The 14,021-nt window shown below is 43.4% G+C and overlaps 1 protein-coding gene across 2 annotated transcripts in view; it reads left to right on the top strand.

Annotated features, from left to right (window-relative positions):
* Positions 1-14,021, top strand: part of LOC106584350 (glypican-5) — a 156,084-nt gene that overhangs the window by 30,049 nt on the left and 112,014 nt on the right. For both annotated transcript variants that reach the window (XM_014169564.2, XM_014169563.2), the window contains exon 3: positions 11,541-12,244. In XM_014169564.2, the coding sequence (XP_014025039.2) occupies positions 11,541-12,244 (704 nt within the window). The remainder of the gene's footprint in view (positions 1-11,540; positions 12,245-14,021) is intronic.

Below are 14,021 nucleotides of genomic sequence, written 5' to 3'. Positions count from 1 at the left end.
TAAGCCACTGCTCCAAAACCGCCATAAAAATGCCAGACTACTGTTTGCAGGTGCACATGGGGAGAAAGATCATAGTTTTTTGGAGAAATGTCCTCTGGTCTGATGAAACAAAAATAGAACTGTTTGGCCATAATGAACATCGTTATGTTTGGAGGAAAAAGGGGGATGCTTGCAAGCCGAAGAACACCATCCCAACCGTGAAGCATGGCGGTGGCACCATCATGTTGTGGGGTGCTTTGCTGCAGGAGGGACTGGTGCACTTCACAAAATAAATGGCATCATGAGGATGAAAGATTATGTGGATATATTGAAGCAACATCTCAAGACATCAGTCAGGACGTTAAAGCTTGGTCGCAAATGGGTCTTCCAAATGGACAATGACCCCAAGCATACTTCCAAAGTTGTGGCAAAATGGCTTAAGGACAACAAAGTCAAGGTTTTGGAGTGGCCATCACAAAGCCCTGACCTCAATCCTACAGAACATTTGTGGGAAGAACTGAGAAACTGAAAAAGCATGAGCCTACAAACCTGACTCAGTTACACCAGCTCTGTCAGGAGGAATGGGCCAAAATTCACCCGACTTATTGTGGGAAGCTTTATGGAAGACTACCCAAAACGTTTGACCCAAGTTAAACAATTTAAAGGCAATGCTACCAAATACTAATTGAGTGTATGTAAACTTCTGACCCACTGGGAATGTGATGAAAGAAATAAAAGCTGAAATAAATAATTCTCTCTACTATCATTCTAACATTTCACATTCTTAAAATAAAGTGGTGATCCTAACTGACCTAAAACAGCGAAGTTTTACTAGGATTAAATGTCAGGAATCGTTAAAAACGGAGTTTAAATGTATTTGTCTAAGCTGTATGTAAACTTCCCACTTCAACTGTATATTTTTTGGTTACTAAATCATATAAAATCAAATTTTATTGGTCACATACACATGGTTAGCAGAATGCTTGTGCTTCTAGTTCCGACAGTGCAGTAATATCTAACAAGTAATCTAACAATTTCACAACAACTACCTTATACACACAAGTGTAAAGGGGTGAATAAGTATATGTACATATAAATATATGGATGAGCTATGGCCGTGCGGCATAGGCAAGATGCAGTAGATGATATAGAGTACCGTATATATATATATATATGAGATGAGTAATGTAGGGTATGTAAACATTATATAAAGTGGCATTGTTTATAGTGACTAGTGATACATTTATAACATCCAATTATGAATTATTCAAGTGGCTAGAGATTTGAGTCTGTATGTTGGCAGCAGCCACTCAATGTTAGTGATGGCTGTTTAACAGTCTGATGGCCTTGAGATCGAAGCTGTTTTTCAGTCTCTCGGTTCCAGCTTTGATGCACCTGTACTGACCTCGCCTTCTGGATGATAGCGGGGTGAACAGGCATTGGCTCAGGTGGTTGTTGTCCTTGATGATCTTTTTGGCATTCCTGTGACATTGGGTGGTGTAGGTGTCCTGGAGGGCAGGTAGTTTGCGTTGTGCAGACCGCACTACCCTCTGGAGAGAGGTTGTGGGCTGAGCAGTTGCCGTACCAGGCTGTGATACCCGACAGGTTGCTATCGATTGTGCATCTGTAAAAGTTTGTGAGTGTTTTCGGGGACAAGACAAATTTCTTCAGCCTCCTGAGGTTCAAGAGGCGCTGTTGCGCGTTCTTCACCACGCTGTCTGTGTGGGTGGACCATTTCCGTTTGTCTGTGATGTGTACACCGAGGAACTTAAAACTTTCCACCTTCTCCACTACTGTCACGTCGATGTGGATAGGGGGCTGCTCCCTCTGCAGTTTCCTGAAGTCCACGATCATCTTCTTTGTTTTGTTGACGTTGAGTGTGAGGTTATTTTCCTAACACCACACTCCGAGGGCCCTCACCTCCTCCCTGTAGGCCATCTCGTCGTTGTTGGTAATGAAGCCTACCACTGTAGTGTCGTCTGCAAACTTGATGATTGAGTTGGAGGCGTGCATGGCCATGCAGTCATGGGTAGACAAGGAGTACAGGAGAGGGCTGAGAACACACCCTTCTGGGGCCCCAGTGTTGAGGATCAGTGGGGTGGAGATGTTGTTTCCTACCCTCACCACCTGCGGGTGGCCCGTCAGAAAGTCCAGGACCCAGTTCCACAGGGCTGGGTTGAGACCCAGGGTCTCCAGCTTAATGACCAGTTTGGAGGGTAATATGGTGTTAAATGCTGAGCTGTAGTCGATGAACAGCATTCTTACATAGGTTTTCCTCTTGTCCAGATGGGTTAGGGCAGTGTGCAGTACTACATGATTTTATATGTGTTATTTCATAGTTGTGATGTCTTCACTATTATTCTACAATGTAGAAAATAGTAAAAATAAGAACAACCTTGGAATTAGTAGGTGTGTCCAAACTGTTGACTGGTTCTGTATATGATAACACAAACTCATTACCTTGATGCTTTCTCTGTTAAATCTAATGACACCGTAAATCAAGCAGACAACAACAGATGATCAACATCAATTCGCTAGGGATATTAGATCCATCATGGATCCAGGCACAACTGTCTTCACTTGCGTAACGAATGAGAACAAAATATTCTGGACATTCCTTACGAATTGCTTTTTTCCAGCACTTGAGCTGTTGTTGCATCGCATGCGCTATCACAACAGCTGTTCATCACTTGACTGTCAATCAGAAAATTCCTTCCTGGATCAAATGATGTGCGAAAATATCACAGCTTAATTAAACAGCTCAATACCAAATGCGCAAGTATTATGCATAATTATTGAAGAGCCACATTAATGACAGTATTGATTTAGTTTTTAAGTATCAAGGTAAGGTGACTCTTTCATTTTGCAATGGCATTATTTTGGGGGGATTTGTGTGGCAATGAAAACTGTTTCCACCCTGTAGCACAGGGGTGCCGAACTAAATCAGGGCGTAGGCCATATTGAAAAAACACAACAAATTTGTTGGCCAGACAAAGCCTATTATGTTTGTTTGCGATCAAACTGGCCATTGTTTAATTTGAAAGAATAATGTCCAATCATAATGTCCAGTTACAGTATGTACATAGCAGTGTTACAGTACTCAAGACCACATTTTGAGTGTCTTGGTCATGTCTCGGTGTCGGATACATTTGTACTCGGTCTTGACTAGGTCTTGGACAGTGAGGACTCATCATTTCTTTCTGAGACCAGTCGAGACCAGCGTAGTAAAACACGAATAATTATCAGCTTCCAGTAAGTAAGTGCATAAAACCTCTTCACCAGGCCAAACATACATTAATACCTGAACAGTCTTTATATCTATTATAGACATATTTGAGCAGTGGCGAACCTATTGGACCAAGGCCTTCAGTGTGTGACAGGTTTGTGATGCTGAAAGGACAGTAGCGACCTGTCATTCAGGGCAGGTTTTGACCCCAACGTTTTTTTCAAAAAAGGAAAGGGTTAATCTTTCCTAATCAACAAAAACCAAAGAGATTAAATCAGAATGTCATTGAAAACAATAATTGCAATTATTATTGTTATTATTATTTTTATAAATCCTTAGCCCTTCTCTGAAGGCGTAGAAGGCCCTCATTGTTCCCCACTGTGTTCGGGTTAGTAATAATTCGTAGAGTGGCTCTATTTTCCCTCAGCATAATTTTTTTTCTCAACATTCTGAATGTCTAAAGAATCCGTATGTTCTTCTGAAATACAGTGCCTTGCGAAAGTATTCGGCCCCCTTGAACTTTTCGACCTTTTGCCACATTTCAGGCTTCAAACATAAAGGTATAAAACTGTAATTTTTTGTGAAGAATCAACAACAAGTGGGACACAATTATGAAGTGTAACGAAATTTATTTGATATTTCAAACTTTTTTAACAAATAAAAAAACGGAAAAATTGGCCGTGCAAAATTATTCAGCCCCCTTAAGTTAATACTTTGTAGCGCCACCTTTTGCTGCGATTACAGCTGTAAGTCGCTTGGGGTATGTCTCTATCAGTTTTGCACATCGAGAGACTGACATTTTTGCCCATTCCTCCTTGCAAAACAGCTCGAGCTCAGTGAGGTTGGATGGAGAGCGTTTGTGAACAGCAGTTTTCAGTTCTTTCCACAGATTCTCGATTGGATTCAGGTCTGGACTTTGACTTGGCCATTCTAACACCTGGATATGTTTATTTGTGAACCATTCCATTGTAGATTTTGCTTTATGTTTTGGATCATTGTCTTCTTGGAAGACAAATCTCCGTCCCAGTCTCAGGTCTTTTGCAGACTCCATCAGGTTTTCTTCCAGAATGGTCCTGTATTTGGCTCCATCCATCTTCCCATCAATTTTAACCATCTTCCCTGCCCCTGCTGAAGAAAAGCAGGCCCCAACCATGATGCTGCCACCACCATGTTTGACAGTGGGGATGGTATGTTCAGGGTGATGAGCTGTGTTGCTTTTACGCCAAACATAACGTTTTGCATTGTTGCCAAAAAGTTCGATTTTGGTTTCATCTGACCAGAGCACCTTCTTCCACATGTTTGGTGTGTCTCCCAGGTGGCTAGTGGCACACTTTAAACGACACTTTTTATGGATATCTTTAAGAAATGGCTTTCTTCTTGCCACTCTTCCATAAAGGCCAGATTTGTGCAGTATACGACTGATTGTTGTCCTATGGACAGAGTCTCCTACCTCAGCTGTAGATCTCTGCAGTTCATCGAGAGTGATCATGGGCCTCTTGGCTGCATCTCTGATCAGTCTTCTCCTTGTATGAGCTGAAAGTTTAGAGGGACGGCCGGGTCTTCGTAGATTTGCAGTGGTCTGATACTCCTTCCATTTCAATATTATCGCTTGCACAGTGCTCCTTGGGATGTTTAAAGCTTGGGAAATCTTTTTGTATCCAAATCCGGCTTTAAACTTCTCCACAACAGTATCTCGGACCTGCCTGGTGTGTTCCTTGTTCTTCATGATGCTCTCTGCGCTTTAAACGGACCTCTGAGATTATCACAGAGCAGGTGCATTTATACGGAGACTTGATTACACATAGGTGGATTCTATTTATCATCATTAGTCATTTAGGTCAACATTGGATCATTCAGAGATCCTCACTGAACTTCTGGAGAGAGTTTGCTGCACTGAAAGTAAAGGGGCTGAATAATTTTGCACGCCCAATTTTTCTGTTTTTTATTTGTTAAAAAAGTTTGAAATATCCAATAAATTTCGTTCCACTTCATGATTGTGTCCCACTTGTTGTTGATTCTTCACAAAAAATTACAGTTTTATATCTTTATGTTTGAAGCCTGAAATGTGGCAAAAGGTCGAAAAGTTCAAGGGGGCCGAATACTTTCGCAAGGCACTGTATGAACACAGAAATACAGGACATTTTGAACTCTTATTATGCTGGTGATTTGACCAAATTACTATCATGGTCTTGAATTGGACTGGCATTTTTCTGACCTGGTCTCGGACCCCTTGTCCCCCTCCCGGTCTCGGTCTTAAAACTCTGTCTCGCCCCCCCTCTGGTCTTGTTCTTGACTCAGACTCGATTTTCTCCGGTCTTGGTCTTGAATGATCTCGCTTTATGTGGTCTCGAACACAACACTGGTAGGATGCTGTACATATTAAAACAAAAGAGAGAAATAATGTTTGTCCAGCCTTTGCTGCTGTGCTTGCAGATGTCCATTACATGCTGCGACCCTAATCAACTTTTAAACTCCAAATAACAAAAATGTAGCTAGACTGTTGTCACATTTAAACGTAAATGATATATATTTTTTGCATTGCATCGATCACCATTGTGGTTAAACGCAGCATTGCTGTATGGTGCACGCAAAATGTATTGTTGTTGAGTAACCAGCCTAGGCTACTGCTCAAATATTGCTGTAATAGGCTATATGTTTTCCTTTACATTGCTTTTAGTTGCAGGTTTAGTTTTTTGGTTATTCATTCATTGTCAAGCTTTAAAAACCCGAAGCCAAACTGCAACATTTTAGTAGCCTAGCTAGGACTGTGGTATGTCTGTACACTTTCCCTCTGCTGCGTGCTGTAAGCAGCACAAATTACGTTGAGTTCACCCATGCAAGCGCATCAGGCTGTAATTTCATGAAGTAGATGACTCAACTGTTGACTCTTTTATACTCGCTTGTGTGTCCTTTAGTAGTAATTTATACCCACGTGTGAATCCTGTATTGTATAACTTTTTGACAACCAGGATGACATTTTCTGTAGGCTAGAGCAATGACCCATTGAAACTGAAACTTGGCATGTGCATTTAACCTACAACATGTTTCAATTTTTGATCCGGTAGAAGATTTGGTCAGTACCATTAGTGATGATATGACAGGGCACTGGCTGGCTTGTGTGTGGGTCGGAGGAGGCGTGTGTGTATGGCAATGCACAGCATGTTGGCAGTGCTTGCTGTGACTTGTAGTGCAGCGCATGGCGGGTGGTATGGAAGCGGGCCAAAATGAATTGACAACCCAAGTTATTGTGCTGGCCAGATTGAAATGTGTCACGGACCGGAATCGTCCCGCAGGCAGTGGCGATTTTAGCATGTAAATCTTGGTGGGGCAAACAAAAAATATATAAAAAATGATACATGTCAGCAAAGCCACCACACAACACAACACTAAACAATGCACTATAACGGTGACAAACAGTGCCCAAAAACTGTTAGGGCCTACATAAAGCTGTTCCAACAGCAGAGTCCCAACAGCAGTCCCAACACCTTACCACTGCTACACCTGGCTATCAGCGGAGCCTTGTCTGGCAGCGAAACAGTTAATTCAGCCTCATTTACTGCCTTTTTAAAAACCATTGCTGATATGGCTGACTTGTTTAAACAAACGTGGTTTCTACTGACAATTGAAATGGACAAACTATGCCATAAGGGAACGATGAGCGGATAAGAGGCAATCCGTAATTCCGATTAAGACATTAATGAGCGAGCATGGGCCGTTCTTACAGTATTCTCCAGGGAGGCCAAGTCAGAACTGTAGGATAAATTACGGGGGCATATAAGCAGACAATGAAAGCTCTTACAATATTCAATGATTAACTTTACATTTCTCTAAAACAGGCTATAGGCTACATGCGCACCACCAAGTCGGAACAGTTGGCAAAATGAATAGGGGAAAAGGGACCAAATTATTAGCGTGAGGCACATGGGCTACTAACAGCTTACTACACAACATACACTTAGTATTACTTTCTTAGCTACAGTATACATATCTCCCTGGCATATTACATCATTTATGCAGCAGCATACAATACATTTTTCGACTCACCTTGTTGTGCTATTCTCACTTCCTTCCAAACCACTCATTGTTGAATTTGCGATTTCCAACTTGTTGTGTAATCTTTATGTCTGATGGCCGATGAGCACCGATACGTTGTATCTATAATTTCTCTTCATTATTTATCTTCATATGACAAGGATGAAAAGGATTTGCCAGGAGATTGTTGACTTGATTATTGATGATGACTGCTAGCTAAGATTTTGAAAGTATGATGTTGACATGATCAGTCCAATCAAAGCTACTGTACATATAACGTGATTTGATGTCATTTTATCTGTGGCCAATGACCTTGAGCCTTCTTGGATGGGCACTTCTAATGTAACTCTATGTCAGCACCCAAAGAGCTAGAATTTTCAAGGTCTCCCCTTAGACTTCACGGTGACGTAGTTTCCCCATGAATGACAGAACACTGAGCCAGTCACGGCGCAATGCTCCGTATTTTCTGCTGGCTTGCCCCAGCACCACAGACAGCACTGAGCTGGGCTGAAACACATGCATTTTGGAGCTGCCTTACTCAACAAAACAAAAATGAGACCATGTTTGTATGCAGCTTTATTAACTCAATTATATATATATTTGTTTACATTGTTTGCAAACTGATATGCGACTCGTATTAATGCCAAAATAACATGCAAAAGAGGAAAGCCTATTTTTTGCTAAATGACTGGTCGCCACTGCCAACAGGCTTTGTGTTTTGACACGTGCTGTAGCATAAGGAGACACAAAATGTTACTTAGGTACACTGCATTTCTGAGATCTCTATACAAAAAAACTGTCCCGACAGCTAGATCTAGGATTCTTCAAGGGTCAAGTTCAATGTTTAATTTAACTGATTCATGCTTAATATATGATTATAACGACAACTTACACTCCCATAAATGCAAGGACAGAAAAGTAATGTTTTATGTCTAACATGATTTTGCACAAATTCGTCTAGACTCCAACTATGAGACAGTGTTAAACATAAGTTTTAAATCAACTCTTGAATGTGATTGAATATAGCTACACTATATATACAAAAGTATGTAGACACCCTTTCAAATTAGTGGATTCGGCTATTTCAGCCACACCCGTTGCTGACAGGTGTATAAAATCGAGCACACAGCCATGCAATCTCCATATAAAAACATTGTCAGTAGAATGACCTTACTAAAGAATGACAGAGCCCTGACCTCAACCCCATCGAACACCTTTGGGATGAATTGGAACGCCAACATCAGTGCCCGACCTCACTAATGCTCTTGCGGCTAAATGGAAGCAAGGCCCTGCAACATCTAGTGGAAAGCCTTCCCAGAAGAGTGGACGCTGTTATAGCAGGAAAGGGGTGGATGTTCGACGTGCAGGTGTCCACATACTTTTGTATGTGTGTTCCGTGTTATATTTTAATTACATTATTTTTTTTTGCAGATTATTATCAGTGACAGCTGTATCAAGTTTTCCAGCGTAGGGAATCCTCACTGGTATCCTAGTATATAGAAAGAGCCATATATCAGTGTGCAGATGCCTAATGTCTGAGTATGCTTCAGTAATGTGTCATTCTCTCAAATGAATATGTGTGTGGGAGGGTAAAAGTCCATCAGTGAATTTAGTTTTCTCTGTGGAGCTTTTGAACATTAAAAAACATTTTGCCTGGTTTCCCATCTGCATTCCAATTGCTCATTACTCAATGGGAAATATCTGGCAACCGCAACATCATAGAAGCTTTCAATGTGGTCATCCCGTTCCCCACAAGCTAACTCCATTAGTGGTAATGTATTGCATTCTGGTAGGCCTACTTCACCTATGTCATTTAATATGTTGAACTTGAATACTTTGATTACACATTTGTGAATTCTAAGTAGATGAATGACAGTGATGATGATGTCACCAAACGAACACTCCTTGCAGCTCCACCTGTTGGTCTCCCTCCTCCACCCCCTCATCCCCCTCCCTTTTACTAAACCCCACATCCTGGGAAGACGGATTAGGGGTTAGGGGTTTGAGAGAGAGAGAGAGCAGAGACAGATTGTCCTAGAGGACATTGGTCATGAATTACCAAGACCTTATGTCATGCTGTCTTTATAAATGCATTACACACTTATGACCCATGGTTCAAGTAAGGTGTTACAGAGCATTATTACAGACACCTATTACTCAGCATGGGGTCCAGGAATAGTACCAGGGTTTCTCAAGTTAAAGGAAAATTCTTCCTCAAAATTATCTTTGGTATTTGTTTCATTAGACCATTGTTGACATTTTGTTTGTCAGCAATCAAGATTGCTTGTCAGCAATCAAGTTTTCAAGATATGTGACATTCAATATACAGAAATCATCCCGCATGATGTATTTAGTCAACAATGGACTAATGAAACAAATACCAAAGATAGTTTTGGAGTGGAGTTTTCCTTTAACCCTGACAGATTCTCCAGCCAGGGAATGCCCAGTCAATCAGTTCACCAGGGCCTAGGTTCTTTCTAAACTGTAGATGAATAAAGGTGAAATAAAAAAATAAAAAAATAAAAGTGTTTGCCTAAGCACAGAAATCCACCATCATCTCCTTATTCAGACTTTATAATGATTCATTTGAATGATGTTCATTTTGTTAATTGTGAAATTCTCTCATTTATGGGTCTGTTTCAAATGAAAGCTGCAAAGTCTATTATAGACTGCTGTAATTCAAGGCGTGGACTAGGCTTCTGCTGAGTCGCCTACAGTAAGGTTGTTTTAGAGCGACCAAGTGCTTTTATGATATCCTAACTTCATATACACCGAGTGTACAAAACATTAAGAATACTTTCCTAATATTGAGTTGCACCCCAACCCACACACCTTTTGCCCTCAGAACAGCCTCAATTTGTCAGGCATGGGCTCTACAAGTTGTCAAAAGCATTCCACAGGGATGCTGGCCCATGTTGACTCCAATGCTTACCACAGTTGGGTGGATGTCCTTTTGGGTGGTGGACCAGTCTTGATACTCACGGGAAATTGTTAAGCGTGAAAAACCCAACCACTGTGATTATTATTTGACCCTGCTGGTCATCTATGAATGTTTGAACATATTGAAGAACGATCTAGCCTTGATGGCCATGTACTCTTATAATCTCCACCGGGCATAGCCAGAAGAGAACTGGCCACCCTTCAGAGCCTGGTTCCTCTCTAGGTTTCTTCCTAGGGTCCTGACTTCCTAGGGAGTTTTTCCTAGCCACCGTGCTTCTACATCTGCATTGCTTGCTCTTTGGGGTTTCTTGCCTGGTTTCTGTATAAGCACTTTGTGACATCTCCTACTATCATAACCTGTTCAAAGGCACGTAAATCTTTTGTCTTGACCATTCCCCCTCTGAATGGCACAGATACACAATCCATGTCTCAATTGTCTCAAGGCTTAAAAGTCCTTCTTTAACCTGTCTCCTCCCTTTCATCTACACTGATTGAAGTGGATTGAACAAGTGACATCAATAAGGGATCATAGCTTACACCTGGATTCACCTGGTCAGTCTATGTCATGGAATATTTTGTCCTTAATGTTTTGTATATTCCGTATGTTTCTCCATGATGTATATAAACAAAATATATATGTGTAGGCAAATCCATTTTTATGTTTGAGCACTTTGAATAGGCCAAGCCTATGTACCGATGGCAGTATTAGCTAATGCTTCAGTTAAAATGTCTCAGTCTCTGTATTGATGGGGGAACTTTCACCCAGTGAAAGCTATACTAGGCAGTATACTGTACTGTATATCTAACCCATCATAGGCTTTAATGTCTGTCTTCCATGCTGGCGGTGGCCAGTAGCAGCTATCAGCCAAATGGAAGTGCATGACAGACAGGTTCCCAGCCAAGGCTGAGTGATTGGTCTGCTTTAATTGGAACCACTACGTGTCTGGTCACCTGTCCATTTCCTTAATCACTAAGCAATGACAAGATGTCTGGTTTATGGGTCGGTATGTAGAGGGGTAGAAGTTCTCATTCACCTCTCAGTGTGTAGATAATCCCTCTATATACTGTATCTGCCAAACACACACACACACACACACACACACACACACACACACACACACACACACACACACACACACACACACACACACACACACACACACACACACACACACACATACACACACACACACACATACACACACACACACACGAGCATACCTTTCACAGGAACATGCACACAAGAAGAAAAGCTTTATTTTTTTATCCCTTTCATAACATAAAAGACTAGAACATTTATTTTAATAATGTGTTTTCACCATCCCTTCTGTCTCTCGTTTTCTCTCTCTCTCTGTTTGTACAGACGCGTTCCAGTCTCTGCTATCCTTCACTCTGAACCTGACCACTGGTCTGTTTGACAGTGCCTATGAGCCCCTCTCCCAGGACGCTCGCCCCTTGGTGGCAGACCTCTTCTCCGACCTCTCTCTCTTCCTGGGAGGAGACGGCAACACCTCCATGGAGCGCTCTGTGCACCGCTTCTACGACAACCTCTTCCCGCTGGTTTACCGGCGTCTGGTCAACCCTGGGCTGGCCTCGGCCCCACCCTCCTCTGAGCACAGCGAGTGTCTGCGGATGACACGCCAGGATGTCAACCCATTTGGGTCCCACCCCCGTGTCCTGGCCGAGGGGCTGACCCGGGCTCTGAGCGCAGGACGGGCACTGAGCCAGGCGCTGGTGATAGGGGCAGAGGTGCTGAATGCCACAGAGCGGGCGGGGCTTGCCAGGGAGTGTGGGCGGGCTCTGGTGAGGATGCAGTACTGCCCCCATTGCAGGGGCCTGACCCTGATCCAGCCGTGTGGAGGACTGTGTCTGAACGTGATGCGGGGCTGCTTGGTAGGGCTCTCGGAGCTGGACGGGCCCTGGAGGCGCTTCGTGGCCCTGCTGCAGGAACTGACAGGGGCCCTGGCTGGAGGCCACGACCTGGAGCTGGCTCTGCAGGGCATCAGGAACCACGTCAATGACGCTATCCTGCACGCACAGCTGCACGGGCCACGCATCAGCGCCATCGTGAGTCAGTGCCTTACCCACCACTCATACTTCACCTGTCATAGGACTGTACTAATATGACACACCTCTTAAGGCCCATGATGACACCACTTGGGCACATGACCATCCCTCACACCATTCATTTACATCACAGGACACATGCAACAAAAATAATCTTGGTAGGTCTCATCTGTCATATAAAACCTGTTCTCTTAGGTCTTTGGGTTCTCTATTAATGACACCCACAAAAGAATTCTCAAGACTCTTCAGTGCAGCTCTGTGGTTGGCTTCTGTGGCTGAGTGGATGCCTGGCTGGGGGGCATGAGGCTGGCATGGACCTTCTCTCTTGGCTTTGGACTCAAGTGGCTGGGAGATGGGAGGCTGGCAGGTTTCTTGGTACTTGTAAAGCAGGGGACAAGAGAAGAGAGGAGGAAGAATTTGCTAAATTCCACCAAAGCTGAATGTATCCCAGTGGGCCAAGCAAACAATACACTTTTTTACTTAGAATGACAGATAGGATATTATCTCTTTGCTGACACAAAAGAGAACCTGTGGTGTAGAAAGACAGATACATATCTGATTCTAGCTGTTTTTCCTGAGTGATTTAGTTTAACAGGCTTGAATATTAAGTTCTTGCTCCGATGATAGGTAGGATTATGGTAATGATAACAACTGTGGGCCTGATTAGATTGTGGTTATGAATATGATTATAATTGACTTTATGATAATGAGACATGAAAGATTACACTATATAACACATACCTGTTTATGTTGTACAGAGATGTTAGGGGGACAGGAGTGGGGGTCTGTGAGGGCCAGAGATGCTAGGGGGACAGGAGTGGGGGTCTGTGAGGGCCAGAGATGTTAGGGGGACAGGAGTGGGGGTCTGTGAGGGCCAGAGATGTTAGGGGGACAGGAGTGGGGGTCTGTGAGGGCCAGAGATGCTAGGGGGACAGGAGTGGCAGGTCTGTGGGGGCCAGAGTGGTTAGGGGGACAGGAGTGGGGGTCTGTGGGGGCCAGAGTGGTTAGGGGGACAGGAGTGGGGGTCTGTGGGGGGCAGAGTGGTTAGGGGGACAGGAGTGGGGGTCTGTGGGGGCCAGAGATTTTAGGGGGACAGGAGTGGGGGTCTGTGGGGGCCAGCATCCCTCCCCATCCCATCAGCACTCCTCTCTGTTACTGACATTGTCATTGTAGTAGTGTATTTACAGTCTGCCTGCCACCCCCAGGATCAAGTGTTGCTCATTCGCTGGTTCAACATGGCTAGGATGGCTGGGTCTCAGGTTACCCCCAGGGCTGGCATTTGTGGTCTGCACCCAGAGATGGGAAGGGAAGGAGTAGGCAACGATGACTCATTCGGTCATATGACTCATTCAGTCACCTTCACAAACCTCTTCCTTTTCAACTCCTCTTCCTCCTCCTCTTCCTCTTCCTCCTCCTCTTCCTCCTCCTCCTGCTCCTCCTCAACTGTTTTCCATCTCCACACAGAGGCATGTGTACAGGTGTGTTTATAAGTGTTTATAATTTATGGGGATTATCTTTCTAGATGTCCTGCTGCATGTCTTTCCTGTGGCGTTAAACCTCCTCCTACAGTAAGATGGAAGACAGCCGAGTATCTTATTACCTTATGCATGATGAAAGTACCAGACTACCAGATTGAAGAGATGTGGGCCTAGCTCTCTCTTTTCCTCTCTCCTCTCCTTGTCTTCCTCCTGTGACATCGTTTGTTGGACCAGGTTTCCAGTTGGCATGGGGAGAATTGCCTCCTCAGCACATCCATACAAACAATCCATTAGCCTAT

The sequence above is a fragment of the Salmo salar genome, chromosome ssa23 (genome assembly GCF_905237065.1).
Source record: "Salmo salar chromosome ssa23, Ssal_v3.1, whole genome shotgun sequence".
Taxonomy (NCBI): domain Eukaryota; kingdom Metazoa; phylum Chordata; class Actinopteri; order Salmoniformes; family Salmonidae; genus Salmo; species Salmo salar.
This window is presented reverse-complemented; position numbering and strand designations above follow the sequence as displayed.